Below are 20,946 nucleotides of genomic sequence, written 5' to 3'. Positions count from 1 at the left end.
CCCGCCCCTTTCCTCCTCGCCGGGCCCCGCCCCTTCGGCTTGGAACGCGCTTCCCCGGGCTCCGATTGGCTGAAGCCCTGCCGTAGCTCGGGACCGGAGCCGCTGTGTCTCTAGCTCGCGTGCGGCCAGCAGTTTGCAGCAGCGGCAGCAGCAATAATAGCAGCAGCAGCAGAAGAAGAAGCAGCAGTGCGCGCCGGGTTGGTGGTGGGGGGAGGAGGAGGTGGAGGAAGGCAGAAGCCGGCGCATGCAAAAGTCGGGCAGGGGGAGCGGGTAGTAAAATTAAAAAATTGGAAACAGAAAAGGGGGGGAAAAGGAAAGAAAAAGAAAGGGGAGAAGCGGCGGACCGAGGAGCTGACCCGCTGGAGAGCGATGCAAGCCACTGCGGTCTGGCTGGCCTCTGCAAAGGCGCCCGCAGCCCGCCTGGTGGAGCCGCGGATTGGCTTCCAGAGAACTTAACATTAAAGAGAGACAGAGAGAGAGAGGGGGGCAGCATCCACCAATTTAGCTCTTCTTTGCAAGGGATTCTGATATTTATTCTTCCACCTCGCTTCCTGCTCCACCTGAGCTCCAGAGTTGTCCCCCCGCTCCTCCTCCCCCTCCTCCCTCCACAGTTTGCAAAAGGACGATGAGGTTTGCAACCAAACTTTCCTCGCCTGCGCTTTGTTCCCGTCGGCGACTAGCGGCCCGGAGGATGCCGAATGCGAAATAATCATGGGGAGAGAGAAGAGGAGAAAGGAGAGTCTCCCCGGCGAAGGATTGCAACAGCGGCGCCTTTGATTCTTTCTCCCTCCCCCCCGCCCTGCTTCGTGCCTCCCGCCCAGCGCAGAGCCGTCAGCGGTGGTTCCTTCTTCCTTTCTACCCCACCCCCGTTTAAACCACGGAATACCATCCACCAGCAGTTCCTCGTTTTGCACACCGAGGTGAGGAGGTGGGTACTGTGATCCAGGGTGCCCTCCCCCCCCTTGCCTGTGTTTCCTCTCCCCCCTCCTTTAGTTTAGCCTGTAATTTGGGGATGACATTGCCTCCGCTTTCTCATCTAGTGCACGGAGGTGCTTCGGGGGCAGTTCTCTAAGAAGACGCTCTCTCTGCCTTCTGATTTTGCCGAGCTGACTCCTTCCCCACCCGCGCCTCCCAGGCCACCCCAGCAGCCTGATTTTCCTTTCCCACCCAGGGCTAGTTTCGCTCGTGTGACATGACCGGACAAGGATTTTTGCCTCGGCTAGTGGCCCCTTCCCTACAGCCCCTCCTCCGCATGCCCTAGCCTTACTTTCCGCCAGATCCCCTAGCCTCCTTCTCTAACATCCCGATTTCACCCACTCTTTATTACTGTCATTTTTCTAAAATAATAATCTCCGGGTATCTGAACACCTTCGCCAAGCGGAGGCTTCCCCAGAGAGTCCGCGTTTTGCATAAAGGTCTGTACAATTTTTGGGGGGGAAGGGAGTGGAAGTGAAGAAAAGGGGGGCAAGAAGAGAAAGAGATTTACGCATGCCAGGTGCAAGTAAATTGAGGCCCCTCTCCGATATACAGACTGCACTTAGGATGTGTGTGTGTCTGTGACCCCCCCCCCCCAAAAAAAATTGAATATAGCTGTGCTGTAACTTAGAACTCTCCTTGACCTGGCTGAGTGGAAGATAAGGATTCAGTGTTTCTCTCCCCTCTTTAGGTGGTGGTGCTTATTCTAGGGACTGAGGCTGAAAGATTTGTGGCAGGGAAGCAAAAAGCAATTAGCTCTTAAAGTAACCACATCCAAATCCCCCCTTCCTTCTCCTGATTAACCTCCACCCACCCACCCTGCCTCTCCTTCTGATTCACTTCTTTCTTTCTATCTATCACTGAAACAACCCCCAAACTAGTAAGCCCAAACCCCTCCCTCTCTCCTCCAGCCGCAAAATCAACAGGCAACAAGAGGGAAGGGGAGGAGGAGGCAGTGGGTGCACTGAGCCGTGAGCTATGGATATTCTGTGCCCACTGCTCCGTTTGCTGCTCCTTCTCTTGTGGACTCGGGCTGGAGCCCTGATCAACCTGAAGTACTCGGTGGAGGAGGAGCAGAGAGCCGGCACCGTCATCGCCAATATCGCCAAAGATGCCCGAGATGCAGGCTTTGTGCTGGATCCCCGGCAGCCCACCGCTTTCCGCGTGGTCTCCAACTCTGCCCCACACCTGGTGGACATCAACCCTGGCTCGGGGTTACTGGTCACCAAACAGAAGATTGACCGGGACCTACTTTGCAGGCAGAGTCTAAAGTGCGTGATCTCATTGGAGGTCATGTCCAGCTCCATGGAGATCTGTGTGATCAAGCTGGAGATCAAAGACCTAAATGACAACGCGCCCAGCTTCCCCACAGACCAAATTGCGCTGGAGATCTCTGAGGCTGCCAGCCCGGGGACCAGGGTACCATTGGAGAGTGCCTACGATCCGGACTCGGGCAGCTTTGGGGTGCAGAGCTATGAGATCACGCCCAATGACCTCTTCGGCTTGGAGACCAAGGTGCGTGGAGATGGTTCCCGCTTTGCTGAGCTGGTGGTCGAGAAGAGCCTGGATCGTGAGACTCAGTCTCATTACAGTTACATGATCACAGCTTTGGATGGGGGTGACCCACCCAACTTTGGCACTGTGGAGTTGAACATCAGGGTCCTTGACTCAAATGACAACAACCCTCTCTTTGAAGAGCCCGCCTACACAGTGAGTGTGCCAGAGAACGCTCCCCCTGGCACGCCTGTTATCCATCTCAATGCCACAGACCCTGATGAGGGCACCAATGGGCAAGTGCTGTATTCCATTCACAGCTTTGTTTCTGAAAAGGCCAGGGACCTCTTTCAAATCAACCCCCAGACGGGCCTGATTACGGTCAGTGGTGCAATTGACTATGAGGAAGGCCATGCCTATGAACTGGATGTGCAGGCCAAAGATCTTGGCCCCAGTTCTATCCCTGCGCATTGCAAGGTGACTGTCACTGTGCAGGATGCTAACGACAACCCCCCTCTCATTAACTTGCTCTCTGTCAACAGCGAGTTGGTTGAGGTCAGTGAGAATGCGCCTCCGGGCTATGTTATTGCCTTGGTGAGAGTATCTGACCGGGACTCTGGTGCCAATGGCCGGGTGCAATGTAAACTGTTGGGCACTGTGCCCTTCCGCCTGCAAGAGTACGAAAGCTTCTCCACTATCCTGGTGGATGGGCGTTTGGACAGGGAGCAGAGGGACCAGTACAACCTCACCATCCAGGCTAAGGATAATGGGATCCCAACTTTGCAGGCCACCAAATCCTTCACTGTCAAGATCACAGATGAGAATGACAACCACCCTCATTTCTCCAAACCTTACTACCAGGTCATTGTGCAGGAGAACAACACCCCTGGGGCCTACCTCCTTTCAGTTTCTGCAAGGGACCCTGATCTAGGCCTTAACGGCAGTGTTTCCTATCAGATTGTGCCGTCCCAAGTCAGGGACATGCCTGTCTTCACCTATGTCTCCATCAACCCAAACTCAGGAGACATCTATGCCTTGAGATCCTTCAACCACGAGCAAACCAAGTCTTTTGAGTTCAAGGTCTTGGCCAAAGATGGAGGCAACCCCTCTTTGCAAAGCAATGCCACTATCCGAGTTATCGTCCTGGATGTCAATGACAACACCCCTGTGATAACCGCTCCTACTCTAGTCAATGGGACTGCAGAAGTTTACATCCCCAGGAATGCTGGGGTTGGCTACTTGGTGACGGTGGTCAAGGCAGATGATTATGATGAAGGGGAGAATGGCAGACTTTCCTATGAGATGGCAGAAGGAGATAGAGGATTTTTTGAGATAGACCAGGTCAATGGTGAAATAAGAACCACCAGAGCATTTGGGGAAAATTCAAAGACTGCCTATGAGCTGATTGTGGTGGCCCACGACCATGGGAAAACATCTCTTTCAGCTTCTGCCTTGATTTTGATATATCTTTCTCCATCCTTGGATGCCCAGGAATCCATAGGATCTGTTAACCTGTCCCTGATTTTTATTATCGCCCTGGGTTCCATTGCTGCTATTCTGTTTGTCACCATGATCTTTGTAGCAGTAAAGTGCAAACGGGATAACAAAGAAATCAGGACCTACAATTGCAGGTAAAGTCTGTCTGTTTCTTGGTACCAGCAAAAAAAAAAAAAAGGGATTTATTGCCTGGCCTTTTCAGCGTGCCATTTAAAATAAAATTTACTGCAAACCAAAGGAAGGCATCAAGTCGCTCCACATAAAATACCCATGGCCAATTCCTGGCAGACTTCTTCTTTTTTTTTTAAAAAAAAATGTGTTCACACAAACCCAAATCCCATTTAGTGAAGTGGATCTAATATGATGGCTTGGTACAAATGATCCTTAATCTAAAACAGGCCAGCTGGGATCAGTGTTAAATCTGTACTTTGCCTGTGTGTGTGTGTGTAGAAGTCCCACACACATCCCCACCCCCCAAAAAGTACGTAAAATGTTAGTACAAGAAAAAGAACAAGGGAGGGTTGCAGCTCCCTTTTGGCATGTAGGTGTGGATATATGCTTCTATGGAGCTCTGCTCAGGCTTGGATGTGACAAATTGCTGGGGTGTTTTGTTAGGGTTTTTTTTATATATATATAGAATCACTGGAAAGAGTGATTCTCCATGGGGGAAGTTTGTGAGTAGGTGCTGTAGTGATGAATAAACCCATACTCATGTCAGTTGCCACGGGTGGACATTGCTTTTTAAGGGCCTCCTCAATACTGTCAATAGCCTGTCCCCACCAGATGAGGTCACTGTGGGTGCTTTTTAGAGCTGCACTTGTTTTCTCCGGGAGGTAAGGAACAGGGAGCTGGCAGAACAGGAGATGAAAGAAAGAAAGGTTCAGCTAGAAATGTACCACGAAAGCCTTTTTAAAATTGCCTTTTTGAGAAAGAGAGAGAGAGAGAGAGAAGGCGAGTGCTCCCTCATACTAGGAAATTGTGCTGCAGGTTTTGCAAAGAGAAAACAACAGCTAAGCCATCTCTTCTACTCATCACCCCAGCAACCCCCCCCCACAACTTTAAGCCCAATTGATTGCTAAGTGAAAAGGTTGTCCATAGCTCTTTCCTGACACTTAAAATAACGCTGTCTTATTTTTGCTACACTTTTGTTCGGTGGTCTTTTTAAGTCTGATATGCGGGGCTCTGCATGAACCCCCCCTGCCTGTATTTGAAAGCTTAAGACGTGGATTGAAGTCCCCTGAATATGTAACAGCCAGGCGATTATTGTCTGTCTCTTGCTATTCTCTGTGTTGCACAAGTTAGTAGACAAACGCTAACCGCACATGAATATCAATTGGGCGCCATAAAGGAGCAGCTGCGGCGGCTCATAAATGGTTTAATCCTGTTACGAGCGAAATAGCCGTGACTTCTCCGTTCCTTCAGTCCTAAGTCATTTCTGATGGAAGGGATGGAAATTAATTTTGCCCTCTCTATTGAAACATACAAATGCCTCAGGCAATTTGGAGAATCTGGGAGAATGTGCAGCCTTTTAAAGTTTTATTTATACCTATATAATGATGACTGAGAGCCTGGAGTTTCTCTTTCATTCATTTTTACAATGGGCACCAGGGTTTTGTGTGTGCACGCACACAGATGCATACATACCTGTGTGTGTACATGTGTGCAAGTGTGTGCACATAGGGAAAATCAGCTGCAAAAATAAAACCATTAGATGTACTCTTCTAGGGAGCGACTTGGCTTTTAAATGAGAGCTAATATGCTGAATTTCTTTCCATCTTGGTCCATTAAGCAAAGGCAGGCACTGAACATAAGCAGGAAAAAAGAATTTACAGTTGTGTCAACGCCACTAACAGATTTGCACTTCTGTATAACCAGTTGGTTTAGTGTGATGGCTCAGGGATTAATGAAGTGTGTGTTAATTAAATCATTGGTCAATAGGAGGAAAATGCACCATCACCACCCTCCAATAAGACAACAGAACAAATGCGTGTAGGCAAAATTTTAGATTCTGCGTTTTCAAACTTGAAAGGTTTAGGCAAACACAGTTAAGGCATTTTATGTGTCTGGATCTCTTCCCCCACACCTGGGGTTTTCAAAAATGTATAGAGATGTACACTGGGAGGAACATTTCTTGACCGGAGTGAGGAACAAACCACCACTTTATATAGCCACAGCAGAAGAGCTTTGAAAGTGAATGGAGAGAAGCATTCTTGGTGCAACGTATATTTTCCGTGGAAAAGAGCGGAGGGGGGTGGGTGGAAGGAGATGACGAGTCTCAGGAGCTGGGCAGTGTTCTTTAGACCCACTGGCTCGGTTCTGATGGCTGCACATCAGCCTGCTGTGTCTGATTTTCAGACCTCCAGTGTGTTCAATTTGGATTGCTATCTCTCTCTTCCACTCCTTTTTTTTTTTTAAAATCAACATCTTCTGACATTCATCTCCTATTACCCTTTCCTTTTCCAGTCCACTGTTCTCTCAGTAATCCATTAACCTTGCCTCTGGGGGAGGGTTCTTTAGTTCAGTGGTAGAATGGAAGCTTTTGCAACATGTAAAAGGCCTGAGGTTTAATCCTTGGTATCCTCAGTCAAGCGATTTCAGGTAGCAGGTGATGGGGAAAAGACTTCTCTTTGCCTGATATATTAAAAAGCTGCTGCCAAGCGGATTAGCTCATCCTGGGCTAGCTGGCCCATTGGTCAGTATGCAGTATGCAGAACTATATATCCCTTTCTTTTGATATCTTTCCACTACTATCAGTAAATTTACATGCTAATACCTTGGGAACAGGCAAACTTTCCTCCCTCCCTCCCTCCCTCCCTCCCATCCTGGGTTGCATTGCTCTTTAAAGTGTCCTGTATTTCAGTGAAGCTATATAAACACAAATGTGCCAGGGAAGTTTAATAAAAAGTGCTCTTTCACTGGATGCATGTGATGAGAGGTAAATATACTTTTTCTGGCTTAGTGTCATTTGCCACCCTGGTCAAACTCCCCTGTTATCAATTAAGTAAGAATATAAGCAACACCTATGTAAGGTGGAAAGATCCTCTCAGGTTACTTCCTCTTGTGGTTTCATCATTGCAGTTCCTGGATTTTCAAGCCAGGCAATTCTGAAAGTTAAGTGGACCCCACTTTTGGAAACAAGTATTTTCAGGCCTTGCTTAAAGTTGAACTGATTTCTTTTGGAAGACTGCAATGCCTGGCATCTTCTCTGCATATCTACATCTGTGTGGCACTGATAACGATACACAGTCCCCAACGGTAATACCAAGCTACGGTTACTTCAATCTAGACTTACTGAGATAACGCTGAATGCGGTCATGTTTTTAATTATTTTTCTGGTCCTTGTTTACTGATAACTCCACTCTTCTGTCTCCCCCACTCTTTACCTCCTTTCCTTGTGTACAAGAGACAAAGCAGACCTACATTCTGTAAACCAATTGAAGGTCAAAAAGATAATTTTCTCCTTCTGAAGCGCAACACCTTTGTCTGCCAAAAAACAAACAAACAAAAAACAGTAGCCAACAGGAATGTTAAGTTTGAAGGGAGCAGGAAAGAGCTGGCATTGGGGGAAAGGTTCTGACTGGCCCGATGCGATGAGGAGAAACGAAACTGAAAAGAAAAGGTAGTCTACAATGCAATAACATTTTCAAGACGGATGTTGCATCCTGGTTCACAAGTTCACAAAAACGACTTGCCCACAGAAATGCTTACTGGCCCACCAAACGGCTTTAAAAGGTCACCCGTCTTCGTGGTCACAAGTTTGCATTTGATAGTTTTACAACACACCTACAGGTGAGGTCGGGCAAATTGTTTGTGTCAGGTTTACTGCTATTGGAAACCGCATATAGAACCGCTCCTTTCTCTGCTGGTTTTTTCTCTCTCCCTGCTTTTCACGTTTTATATTAATCCGTTTAAATAACTTTTCAGATCCTTATTACCAATGGAAATGCATTCACTTTTCACTTCATGGATTTTTACATAAATTATTTTCTTCCCTTTTCTGCAGGCTGAACTATATCTCTGGTAACTAGATATCAACAATTCTAAACAGCAGACAAAGCCAAGGGAACTTTTTGTGTGTGTGTCCTTATTCCTCACTTGTTGTCTTTATGTGTCTGACCAACAAACTTTTTATGCCTGTGAAAAAATAAAGACCCTCCGTTATCACAAGAGCCAAGTCGATGACCCTGCAGGTGGATGGGCAACCAGTCCTTTGGGACTCTCTGTTGACTAGTATACAGTCTTTTTTTGAGGATGAAGTAAGATACTCACTTTGCTTTCTTGTGTCCTGCAGAATTGCAGAGTACTCCTATGGGCACCAAAAGAAATCGAACAAGAAGAAAAAAATCAGCAAGAATGACATCCGCCTGGTGCCACGGGATGTAGAGGAGACCGATAAAATGAACGTTGTGAGTTGCTCCTCCCTCACGTCATCTCTCAACTACTTTGACTACCACCAGCAGACCTTGCCTCTGGGTTGCCGCAGATCTGAAAGCACTTTCCTCAACGTAGAAAACCAAAACAACAGGAACACGGGGTCCAACCATATCTACCACCACACCTTCACCGGCCAGAGCCCTCAGCAACCAGATCTCATCATCAATGGGATGCCACTTCCGGAGGTGAGTGTGGAGGGGGAGGGGACTTGAGAAATGTTGAGCCTTCCCCCAGCCTTCATGGTCTGCTTATGAATGCCCAGCATCATGTGTCTTGACTTTGGTTGGAAGTCGAATGCTGGGTTAGCTGGACCTAGGTTTAGATGACTTTAAGAAATGTTTTGACATATTCATGGAGGACAAGGAAGTCTGTCAATGGTGGCTAGTGGTCCTGGTGGCAATACAGGACTTCCATATTCATGGTCCTCATAGATTACTTGAGTAATAGCTCTTGGGGATGGATAACAAGGGAGTGCATTTGGCTTCATGCCATGCTTGTGGACTTCCCAGGGCATTTGAAGACTCAGAGGTCCTTGATCTGATGCAGAAAGCAGTCCTTAGGTTCTCACTCTATGACATACTTTAGGACTACAGTGGTACCTTGGTTTACAACCATAATCCATTCCGGAGGTCCATTTGTGAACCAAAACAGGTTGTAACCCAAGGCGCGCTTTCACCAATGGGGCCTCCAAATTTTTTTTGTTCGTAATCCCCCCCCCCAAAAGGGTTGTAATCCAAAAAAAGGTTGCAAACTGGGACACATACTTCTGGGTTTGACGTGTTTGTAATCCAAAACGTATACAAACAAAGATGTATGCAAACCAAGGTACCACTATAGCTGTTGGCATTGGTTCCTTCCATGGGTTGGAGAACCAATGACCACCCAGATATTGTTGGACACCAGCTCCCATCAGTCCCAGGAATAATCTGGATTGATGGGAGTTGTCGTCCAACAGCAGCCATGGTTCCACAGGTTTCCACCCCTACATTATGTTGACCCAACAATGTGCACGTGTGCATGTAAAAGTAATGTCTAAAGAATTAATTTCGGCGTTATAGTTTGGGTTTTTTTATGTGACCCATCATCACTGTGTTACTGTGGCTGATTTGGATCTTTTCAGGTGTCACCCTGCGATTTAAACAAAGGCATTTAGCACAGGTTGTGAATGCAGATTGAGCTTTCTTAATTTAAGTAGCAATTGAATGTTGATATTGTATATTGATATTGTATAGTTGGTGGTCAGATGTCACCACATAAGACTCAGACAGGCATGGATTTTCTACTGGCTTTTCTTCCTTTCTTCTATCTTCATGAAACATGGCTGTCCCTGCCAGTGACATCATCACCCTGTCCTCATCCTCTGATTCTGTTTATGAACTGGATGTTAATTCTGACTGTGTTAGTTACAAATGCATGGTAAAGGAGAAGTGTCTCAACTTAAGAGGCATGGGTTTTAAAAATAATTCCATTGCTCCACTGTATTTATTGATTTTAATTTTTATAAATGGAAAGACACGCTTGGGGTGGGGTGGGGAGAACCCCACAGTTTGCAGAAGTAAGAACAACAACAAAAAACAAAACAAAACACTTAGGCAAAATATCTAAGTGGGGGATACCCTCCCTTCAAACAGCCCAATGGTGGGTGATGGCTTCTGCTTTATACATGTTAAGCTATCTCCGTTTTCTTTCACTAAATCAGGCTACTGAACTGTAAGTTTATTGAGATTTGATGAGAAATTCAGCCTGTTAACTGATTAAGGTTGCAATCCTGAGCATACTGGCTTGGGAAAAACCTTGATGAACTAAATGGGATTTAGCTCTGAGCTAAAAGGCACTGTCTGGGCTGTGCAAGAAACATGGTTACTCAGCTAAACATCCTTTGATTGATTTCAGCCAGGGTGGTACAGGTAACTTGCATCTTACGCTTGTTTAACTTATGCAATTGCAGCTTTGCGTGAGTGAGGTGTTGTGTGCCAGTGTGTGAGTGCGTGGAAAAATAAATAAATGGGGAGAGCAGAGGAAACCCACCCACCCACTTGTGCAAACCTGTGACCACAGGCTTGCCTGCCTTAGGGCGAAAGATTGAGGGTTCTAGCAGCATCTGTAAGAGGTCAGGAGAGCTCTGGTGGGGTCCTAGAGTCCTTCGGGCTCCTTCCCAAAGCTGAATGGACAAGAGGGCACTGGGATGCTGCCAGAGCCCTTGCAGCACCTTTCCAAAGCTTGAATAAACACTCGGGCGGTAGCGGTGGTGGCGGTGGTGGTGGCGACGGCTCATGCGCTGACAGGACTTTAGTATGACATCAAGAGGGCTCTGAGACACTGCCAGATCCCTTGCACCAACTTCTCGAAGCTGAGGAAGCACTGAACAAAGTTTGGGAAGGTGGTGGGAGAGCTCTGGGATCAAAGGCGGATTTAGGGGAGCAGGTCACACTTGGGTACAGAGCCTTGGTGCTGCCATGGGTTCAGCAACCATTATGTAGAATGGAAGCCAAGAGGTGGTGTGTGTGTGTGTGTGTGTGTGTGTGTGTGTGTGTGTGAGAGAGAGAGAGAGAGAGAGAGAGAGAGAGAGAGAGAGAGAGAGAGAGAGATTGGGGTTGTGCAGGAAACTGCTGGGATTTGAGGCCCCAAGGTCCACCACTGATGGGAAACTGCCAGAGCTCTCAAAAGGCAGTGGGAGCGCCTCCTCCCCAAAGCTGAGCAAGCACTCAGCGGGTTTTGAGAAGGCAGCACCAGGCTTTGGGAAGGTGGTGAGAGGACCCTGGGATGCTAGGTACCAGAGCCCTCAAGCTGCCTTCCCAAGGCAAAAGAAGCATGCAAAGTAAAGTTGGCACTGGGTTCTGGGAAGGGAGCAGAAGGGCCCATGGGCACTGCCAGAGTGAGGCATGCCATTTTAGGGGGCAATACTTAAGTTTTGCAAATTTATTTAGTGAAGGGTCTTAAAAATATGTTTTTGGGGTGTGATGAATTCAAATCTGCCATTGTTTTTGTGATTGGAAAGCATTAGGCTTGATAAGTCTACATTTGGTGAAGGAGCACACAAACTGCTTTCTTTTCTTTTTTAATATAAATTTTATTAATTTTTCTCTTTAAAAACATAAACACTCAACATACACAAACTGCTTTCAGAAAACCAAAGAATTTTAATTTTACCTTCTGAAAATGTCAGATAATGCGAACAAGTTTGTAAGATTGCACAGAAATCATTAAAAATGATTGCCAAGTACTTGCGATTACAATACATATTAATATTATTCCCACCTATTATTATTATTATTATTATTATTATTAATTTATTTATTTCGCATCAATTGATCGCCAGGGTTGATGCGAAATAATAATAATAATAATAATAGGTGGGAATAATATTAATAAGGCTGCTTACCCTCATGCAAAATGTGAATCACCTGTATAGTGGTTGGACTGTTTTACTCAGAAGTCCTGGGTTTGAGTCCTTTCTCAGCCTTGGATGACCCCGGGCCAATCATGCTCTTTCAGGCTGGTCTATCTCACACAGGATCATAGCAAGCTGCCTTCTGCTGAGGACATTGCTTCATCTAGCTCAGTATTGTCCACACTGACTGGCAGCAGTAGCTTTCCAGGGTTTCTTGCAGATGTCTCTCCCAGCCTTACCTGGAGACTGAATTGGGGACCTTCTGCATGCAAAGCAGATGCTCTGCCACTGAGCTATGGTGCTACCCACATAGCGGTTGTGAGAATAATAACAATAAAGAAAGGATGCGACTACATCTACAGTGTCTCAAACACCTTGGGAGGAGTTGAGATGCAAATTTCAATACTTAAAGCTGCCATAAATAAGGTACTATAAAATCCAAATGAAATTCAAGAGCCTTGTGGTTTGATTACAGGGTTACTTAGGTGAGCATCAGCACTACTTGACAGAATGGGCAGAGCTTTTTCAAATCACAAAGTCGGAAGGGGCATCATGAAGGTCATCGACCTAGTCCCCTGCTTGATGTAAAACTTGCGGACAGCTTCCAGTTGAAGCTGAATAATGGAAGATTCTGAAATGACAAAAGAAACTTCTTTTCACATCGCGTAGTTAAGCAGTGGAATTTGCTCCCACAAGGGGCAGTGACAACCACCAACCTGGGTGGCTTTCAAAGAGGGCTAGATAAATTCGCAGAGGATAAAGCTATCAGTGGCTACTGATCCTGATGGCTGTGTTCTGCCTCCACTGTCAGAGGGCAGTAGTGCTTCTAAATGCCAGTTGTTGTAAACCACAGGAGAAGATAGAACTCTTGGGTTCACATCCTGCCAATGGGCTTCCCCAAGGGCTGGCCAAAGTGTTAACAGGATGCTGGACTAGATGAGCTTCTTATGTTCCCAGGACCTGCAATGCAGGCTGCAGCTCAATCATCACTGGCAAATGGCTGCCCGGCCTCTGTTTGAATGCTCTTTCAGCATAGGAGAACCCATCACCTCCTGAGGCAGCTCTTTGCATTAGAAAGTTTCTTCTCCCAATGAGCTGAAGCCATCCAGAGTGGCTGGGGAAACCCAGCCAGATGGGTGGGGTATAGATAATAACATTATTATGATGATGAAGTCTGTTTCTCCGCAATCTCCAGCTCTTGGTTCTTGCCGTGCCCTGTTGAGCAGCAGAGGGAGCTTTTCTGTTATATAATGGTTTGCTTCCAGATGGAAGGGCCATTGCTCTAGTGGGTGGATTTGTACGCAGATTTGTACGCAGCAGGCTCCAAGTTCAATCCGTGGCACATCCACTTAAAATGATCAGATAGGAGAGAATCGGAGAGATGCTCTTCTGCTTGAAGGTCCTGGAGAGCTGCTGCCAGTCAGAGTAGAAAACTCTGGACTAGGTGGAGAAATAGTCCTCTCTTGGATAGGTAGCTCCCTACGTTCCACCATGATGTCACTAGTGGCTGGTATCCATTGGTACTAGTGGGGAGGAAGGCAGGGAGCCTGAACAGTCAATGACAGGCAGATCCAGCTAATTGTAGTTGTGACCACCATCTTCTTCTTTGCTGGGTCTTACAAGGGGCAACACTGAGACTAAGGAGGGAGAAGCTGACAGGTCATGCTGCCACACCCTTGACTGGTTGTAGGTAAGGAGGCAGGCAAGTGAGGGCTAGCTGTTAGTAGACTGAGGTTGGTGGAATAATGGACCAGTCACCAATGGTGTATCAGGTGTCTCTAACACATTGCATAAAAATGGAAGAAAAGTATGAAAGCTGTTGCAGATTTCAGTGAAATGAAGCCAATTTCCCTGGGGGTGATTTTCCTACATCTGTCCTTTTTATATTTGAACGATGAAATGTCTTATTATTTTCCTTGCTTCCCCCCTTCTTGGGAGGGGAGAAAACACCCACATGCTGTGAAACAGTGAAGCTTTTATCATGAGATAAGCCATTTTCTTCGCTGCTAGGAGAAGGAAATGCACATGGATTTGTGCACACAACCCTTCTGTTGGGCATCCTTGACTAACGCTGGTTTGTTGCTCTTTGAATTATTATTTGGTATTAAGTAAAACAATCAAAGGTTTTGTCATGTTTCCTGCTTTAAACAGAATAACAAAGCTGAGAAGCTGTTGAAATATTTATGACCTGCTCCGCTCCGCTCTTCGTTTTTTGTCTTTTTTGGTAAATGCAGGTGACTATGGATTTACGTCTTTGTAAACAGGTACACTGATGGTGACTTTAGTTTTTTTGGGGTGATGAGCCCAATCCAGGGATTTATCACAGGCAACGTCTGCCCAATTTCTAGTGGGAGGAAGTTCCATAGAGTTGGTCCCACTACACTACACTGACGACACAACTCCTGGTTCTTGCATAATTCCTCTGCTACAGGTCCTTGCATATCTCCTCTGTAAAGGCAGATAGTTCTATCACCCCTTCACTCTGGCACCAACAGCAGCAAAATCACTCCCCTTTATGCCATTTAACTGCCGTCTCCTCTACATAAGATGCCTATGGACAAAGCTTCTGTTGTTGTCCAAGGAGCCCCTTGTCTGTGTTTTGGCTCACATGAGGTTGAGTCAGAGGATGGAGCAAATGATGTTGGCCAAGGGCTGCCCATGTGGTGACTTCAAGATATTGTTGGGACCACAATTCCCACCAGTCAGGGATGATGGAAGCTGTAATACAACTACATTTGAAGGTCAACACGTCTGATTTTTCTGCTGTTGCCCCGCCAGCCCTTAAACAGTCATGGCTTCCCCCAAGGAATTCTGGGAGCTGGAGTTTGATGAGGATGCTGAGAGTTGCCAGGAGACCCCTGTTCCCCTCACAGCTACAATTCCCAAAGTAGTTTAATAATACAGTAAACCTCACTTCCTAGGGAACACTGGGAACTGTAGCTTCATGATGGGGCATAGAGCTCTCATAATTCTCAGCACCCTTAACAAATCTCAGGATTCTTTGGGAGATGCCATGCCTGTTTAATGTAGTATCGAAGTGCTTTATGGTGTGAATGTGGCCACAAATCCTTTAATTCAGGCATGGGGCATATTAGGCAGGCTTTGCAGTGTCAAACATTTTTAGCTTTGTTTACTAAATAAAATAGATGCGTTAAATTAGAGCACTCCCTAAGGCATTAGAAAATTTTTCCAATGCAAATCAACCTATGCAAACCTAACTTGCATAGGCCATTCCCCCCCCCCCAATTGTTCACCCTCCTGGCACCAGGTACATCAGACCAGTGACTCAGGCTTTGGGCATCTGATATATCAGAGGCAGATGGATTGCATACAGGTGCAGGCCGAAGTCAGGCCAGGTGTCAGGCAGTCTGTCTCAGCACAGAAAGAAAACCAGCCTCTCCTAGCACCTGCAAGTTGCTAGGCTGCTGGTCTTGCAATCCATTGGGATTAACAGATTAGCCCTTGGGCATCACCTTACTTTCCTGCATTGCAGGGTGTTCTTTTATTTTAATATTTTGCATAGGACAGGAGCAGCGAATACAGTGCCCTCCGTATGTTGTTGGACTGCGTCTGCCATCATTCCCAACCATTGGCCATTCTGGTTGGGACTGATGGGAGTCTGACACCTTCTCTACACAGTTTTTTTTTTTTTTTGCAAATGCAAGGGACACACTTCTTTGCCCTGGCTATTGACGGCTGAGATGCGTGTTTTGAAGACCCACCCTATGGCTATGACTGATTTAGTTTGGTTTTTTAATATACTGCATTTTGAATTGTTTGTTTCCTGCCTGGGACCTGCTGGTGAAGGAGCACCACTACAACACAACACACATATCTTTCTCTGTGTCTGCACTGTAGTGATGTTGTTGTTGTTGTTTAGTTGTTTAGTCGTGTCCGACTCTTCATGACCCCATGGACCAGAGCACGCCAGGCACTCCTGTCTTCCACTGCCTCCCGCAGTTTGGTCAAACTCATGTTGGTAGCTTCGAGAACACTGTCCAACCATCTCGTCCTCTGTCGTCCCCTTCTCCCAGTGCCCTCCATCTTTCCCAACATCAGGGTCTTTTCCAGGGAGTCTTCTCTTCTCCAAAGTATTGGAGCCTCAGCTTCACGATCTGTAGTGTGGACATTCACAAACCATGCTTTGTAGTTGGATCTATTTCTAGAAGAGCCAAAGTAGCACATTGTTTTCCAGCATCCATCAGGGCAAATGGGGCACTGCCCCGCACAACCCCAGCCTGCCCTCAGCCACCCCACTCCCAGCTGCTTGTCTTCTTCCTCACATACAACGCTAGGGGTGGCATTGACCGCCAGCTTCCCACAGTTGCCTTTGTAGAACTCAGGCAGAGAATGGGAACAAACCTAGAATGAGTTGGCTCTGCCTGTCATCGGCTCTGGCTCCACCTACTGTTGGCCTCCTGCCCTGCCTGTCCCAATGGGCACCATCCTCTACTGCTGTTTTCTTTATCCCTGGGAGGCTTAGGAGAAACAGCTCCGATACCTTGAGAGGAATGTTGTTTTCCATTCCTCCGCTCTGACAGAGCTTTTGTGCTTTCGCTAGCTACATATGTGGCCACAGGTTTGTTTGCATATGGATTGGAGATGGAGATTAAAACATCCAGATAAACACTGGGATAAACCAAAAAGGTTTTACCTTTTTTAAAAAACAAAACCCAACAGCCATGAATTTCCCGTATACCCTTCTCTGCCCTCCTTTCCCGCTCTTTCTGTGGCTAGGTGTGCACAGTCCCTCAGGTAAGATGGCAGTAGACCTCAACTGCAGGCTGTGACAGGCTCTTAGAAAGCTCCCACCTGTCCCTCATAGGTGTTATGTTCTGCAATGATGAGGCAGGTTTGGAACCCAGTTTGTTGGGAAGGGATGTAACTAGGTGGTAGGGCATCTGGTTAACATGCAGAAGGTCCTGGGTTCAATCCCTGGCATCTCCAGGTAAGGGCTGGAAATGCCCCGTCTGAAATCCTGGAGAGCTGTTGCCAGTCAGTGTAGACCGCACTGAGCTTGATGGACTTGTGGTCAGACATGGTTCAAGGTAACTTTCTGTGTTCTTAGCAGGGAGGATCTGTAACCATGGGGTCTAAGAAGCTTGGTGATAGAGCATCTGTTCTGCATGCAGAAGGTCTCAGATTCTATCCCTGGCATGTCCAGGTAGGGCTGAAAGTGTCCTCTGTCTGGAATCCTAGACAGTCATAATCAGCCAGTGTGGACCAGGGCCGGCTCTAGGTAGACCCCCAGTGGTGTGGTGCGCCAGGGTGCCGGGCTGGTAGGCAGGGCGCCACGCGGAAACCATGCTGCGCCCTGCGAGGGCGCCAGAGCGATCTCCGCCCCTCAGCGCCAGGGCGGCCGACCTGCTCGAGACTGCCCTGGTGTGGACTGTAATGAGCTGGTTGAACCAGCAGCCATTGTCAGTGTGAGGCATTTTCTATGGCCCTAACCTGTTTGGGCCACTTGAGAGGGAGAGGGGAAAATGTGTTCCTTACTGCTTGATTCTTTCCTCACCTCTCCCCCTAAGAACTACCTTCTCCTCCCTGGCAATCATTCACCAGTACCTGTTGCCATTACTTTCCCCACTATTTCCTCTGGCTTATGATTTCCCCCCCATCTCTGCATCTTTGTTTTGGGAACTGCTGCATATAAATAAGGCCACAATAAGAGCCCTGATAGATCACGCCAGGAGCCCATCTACTCCAATGTTCTGCTCTCGCAGTGGCCAACCAGATGCCTGTAGGAAGCCCATAAGCAGGACCTGAATGCAAGAGCATTACTCTCCCTTCTTGTTGTTTCAAGCAACGGGTGGTGGAGGTAGCTGGGTATGCAGCTGTTAAAAATGCAGGAGGTGGTGATGGTAGTGGCGGCGGCGGCAAGTTTAATACTCCTGGGCAGAAACAGCAGGGTAGAATGTCCTCCCCCCCCCCAAAAGCAATGTCCTCTATCCTTCATTACTTAATGCAATTTGTGATAATTGCTGTTTTTCTGCTTGGTGGGTCTGCAAAACAAAGAGGAACAGCGGTAGTTTAATCCCCACTGAGGTGGTCTCTCAGTTGAAGTTAATGTGGGAGTAGACTGGTATTAAAAAGCAGGTGTGAGCATGCTCATCGGAGCGTTAAAGTAAGCAGCGTTAAAGTAAGCACTGTTGCGTGGTTATAGAGCTGGCATAGCAGAGTGGCATAGGAACCAACTCACTTACTTGGGCATAAGCTTCAATATAATGTTCTCCTGAGTGGGCATGGTTAGGTCTGCACTGTAAGAGAATTATCTGCAGTGCGTACTTTCTGCTTCCTTTCTACTGGCTTAAGTGTCATGGTTTTCCAGGGCTGGACTGGATCATAGTTTGATGAGCAGTTCTGAGAATTCTGTTAAGGATCCCTGGGCTCTTCAGAAAAGCCCCAGTTCCCAGTGCTCCCAGGACAATGGGGATGATGGTCAAACCAGTTTAAGGCTGTTGTCCTGACCCTTTTTGCGTGACAGCAAGCCCCATTGAATTTAGTAGGACTTACTTCTGGGTAGATATGGTTAGGCTTACCAACAGAGTAAGTTGAAGGGCCTTGGTTGAAATCTCACCTGAACTAGGTTGAAATCATTAGGGTTTTTTTTTTAATGCCAGCCAGTATTTCACCAGGCACCCATGGGCAACTGCCAGGGCCCACTGGAGTTGCCACACTGTCTATGTGCCTTTCTATAGGCTTATCTGACTGCTGTGGTGGGAAGTCACTTACCTTTGTGATTCTCCTACAATACCTTGAAAATAATACTCATTTTAACATGGCTTAGCAGCATCTGGGGATGCCCATGACTGAGTGCCCATGCTGAGTTGAGATTTCTGCCCCTTTCCCTGCTCTGACTACATTTTCCATAGCTTTCTCTGTTTCAATTATGTTGTGCCAAGTTCCACCCTAGAAAGCTCTAAACTCACACAATCTTGGCCTTTTCAAGGTTACCTACTCCAAGTTGGTGCCAAGGCAACTTCTGCATCATTGCACAAATGCCCAGAGCCAATAGTGAGTGCAACAGCCTGTAGCTGCTGGGAGTGAGGGAGAGTCTAAAATGCAATTAACAGAGTACAGCAGATGTAATATAGCACCGTTCCAGAGAATTAAAGCTCCGTTTCGCTGCCGGTGTTGATATGAAAACTGTAATGTGGTTTTTCAACTACACATGAATGGCATTGACCTGTGAATAATATCGGTTGCTGTTATATTAGTTGCTGTGTCAGTCCTGGATTCAGATTATACTTCACAACTGTATCGGGTGGGAAACACAGCAAGCTTTTGAGTTGCGCAGAATCCTTCAGGTGGGATTTAGAAGAGGAAACCTGAACTGTGTGTAAATAGAACAGGAGAGCTTATGTGTGTGTTCTAACTGCAGAACTTCAAGGCACTACTACCGGTACTAATACTGAGTGGTTTTGCAATGTGTAAATCTAATGGATTCAACATCCAATCCAACTATTTTTCCTTGGAAGTGTGTTCCCTCAGTTTTAATAGGGTTTGGATCATTTAGAGATGATCTGTGTATGCAGCAGGGTTACACAGCACAATTGTATTTGGCCTATATGCCAGAAGTCAACATGTTCTTGGGAGCACACGATTAAATGTATTTCTGATTTTCTGTGAAAAATGCTCCCTGCGCCTTTGCAAATTATAACATTGTGAAGAAGTGTTCTAAGCCAGCTTTCTCTTATACATACAACTTTTCCACTGGCATAGGGACCTTTTTCTTCTTCCATGGGAGAGCGTTTAGAAGTGCGACTTCATCTGCCTGCAGCCTGTTGTGGCATAGCCCAGGCAGAGTGGGATTGTGCGATTCTCTTGCACGTGTAGATAACATGCTTTGCACATGCTAGCATGTTTAGGACCACAGCCTGAGTTGTTTAAAAACCAGAAGTTGATTCCCAAATTGATTCAAAATCTGTAATTGATTGATAAACTGGGAAGTGGTCACTGTCATTGGGGTTTTAAGCATGTTCATGTGACTGTTTGCATGAATGCTGTCAAAAGTAACATAAAATGGCATCTCCTGGATTCTAGGACTCAGCTACACAGCTGCAAATAAAACGTTTTAAATGCGTTGTAAAGTGCAATGTACAAATGTGACACTAGATCGTAATGGTGAGCTATGCCTAATTCAATGTGTTTTTTTTAAAAAAAAATTAAAAGCATATTCACAGCATTTTTTGTATGTGTGTAGATTCCATCCTACCCTGTTTCTCATATTTTAAGTCATACCCATAAAATAAGCCATAGCAGGATTTTTAAGCATTCAAGGAATATAAGCCATACCCCGAAAATAAGACATAGTGATAGGTGCAGCAGCAATGCCGGCCGCGGCAGGAGGAGGAGGAAAAAAATAAGACATCCCTTGAAAATAAGCCATAGTGTGTTTTTTGAGGAAAAAATAAATATAAGACGTGTCTTATAATATGAGAAACACGGTAGTCTCTAAAAATATTGAAGTCTCTGGTTCTCTTTTGGTGTAGGCGTCTTCCCTTCTCCCCAGGCCACACCTCTGAGTGTGCCCTCTGCTGCTCTGTGCCTTCCTGCTCTGTGCCCTCCTCAAGTGCCCTTGCCTGCCTGGCTGGTGTCCTTGAGTAATATAACACCTTTTGCTTGCCTGGACAGCCAGGGGTGTTTGCTTGTAGGAACTTAAGATTTTTGGGTGGGTGCAGTGCAGCCTACTGCGCAAAGGTAAGAATCTCATCTGTTGCTCCACCCACTTTTGCCTCTTGCTCCGCCCACTACAAGGAAATGTGACGCTTGGGTTGGAAAAGATTCCTGGGCCCTGGTCTAGTCTCCAGTTCTGAAAATTTAGGTTGCACTTTGACGTGGAGATTATTGTGTTGCTTTTCCTAGTTATAATGCTAGTGCATCTGACCTGGTTTGTTTGTAGCATTCCTTTGGCACTGCATTGCTTGCTTTGCTATGGGGCTGTCGTGCTAAATTTCATTCATGGTGTGACCCAACAGCAGGTGTCAGTGCACACGCCACCACTCCGCATGTGCATGTGCACATCTGTTTCACCCATGGAAAAGGTCAGGAAAGAACTGCATGCCAAAATACAGCCCGAGATTTCATCATATGGCACCACATGAAAATGGCAGGGAAAAGGTGGTGCAGAACTCCTGGGATTTTCCAGGTTAATG

At 46.6% G+C, this 20,946-nt stretch overlaps 1 protein-coding gene across 2 annotated transcripts in view; it reads left to right on the top strand.

Annotated features, from left to right (window-relative positions):
* The first annotated feature begins 1,384 nt into the window (after positions 1-1,384).
* The window catches only part of PCDH19 (protocadherin 19), a 133,208-nt gene continuing 113,646 nt past the window's right edge, over positions 1,385-20,946 (top strand). For both annotated transcript variants that reach the window (XM_035113430.3, XM_035113428.3), the window contains exons 1-2: positions 1,385-4,100; positions 8,258-8,585. In XM_035113430.3, coding sequence (XP_034969321.1) covers positions 1,954-4,100; positions 8,258-8,585 — 2,475 coding nt within the window. In that variant the 5' untranslated portion in view covers positions 1,385-1,953. The remainder of the gene's footprint in view (positions 4,101-8,257; positions 8,586-20,946) is intronic.

Source organism: Zootoca vivipara, chromosome Z2 (genome assembly GCF_965207765.1).
Source record: "Zootoca vivipara chromosome Z2, rZooViv2.hap1.1, whole genome shotgun sequence".
NCBI lineage: Eukaryota > Metazoa > Chordata > Lepidosauria > Squamata > Lacertidae > Zootoca > Zootoca vivipara.
This window is presented reverse-complemented; position numbering and strand designations above follow the sequence as displayed.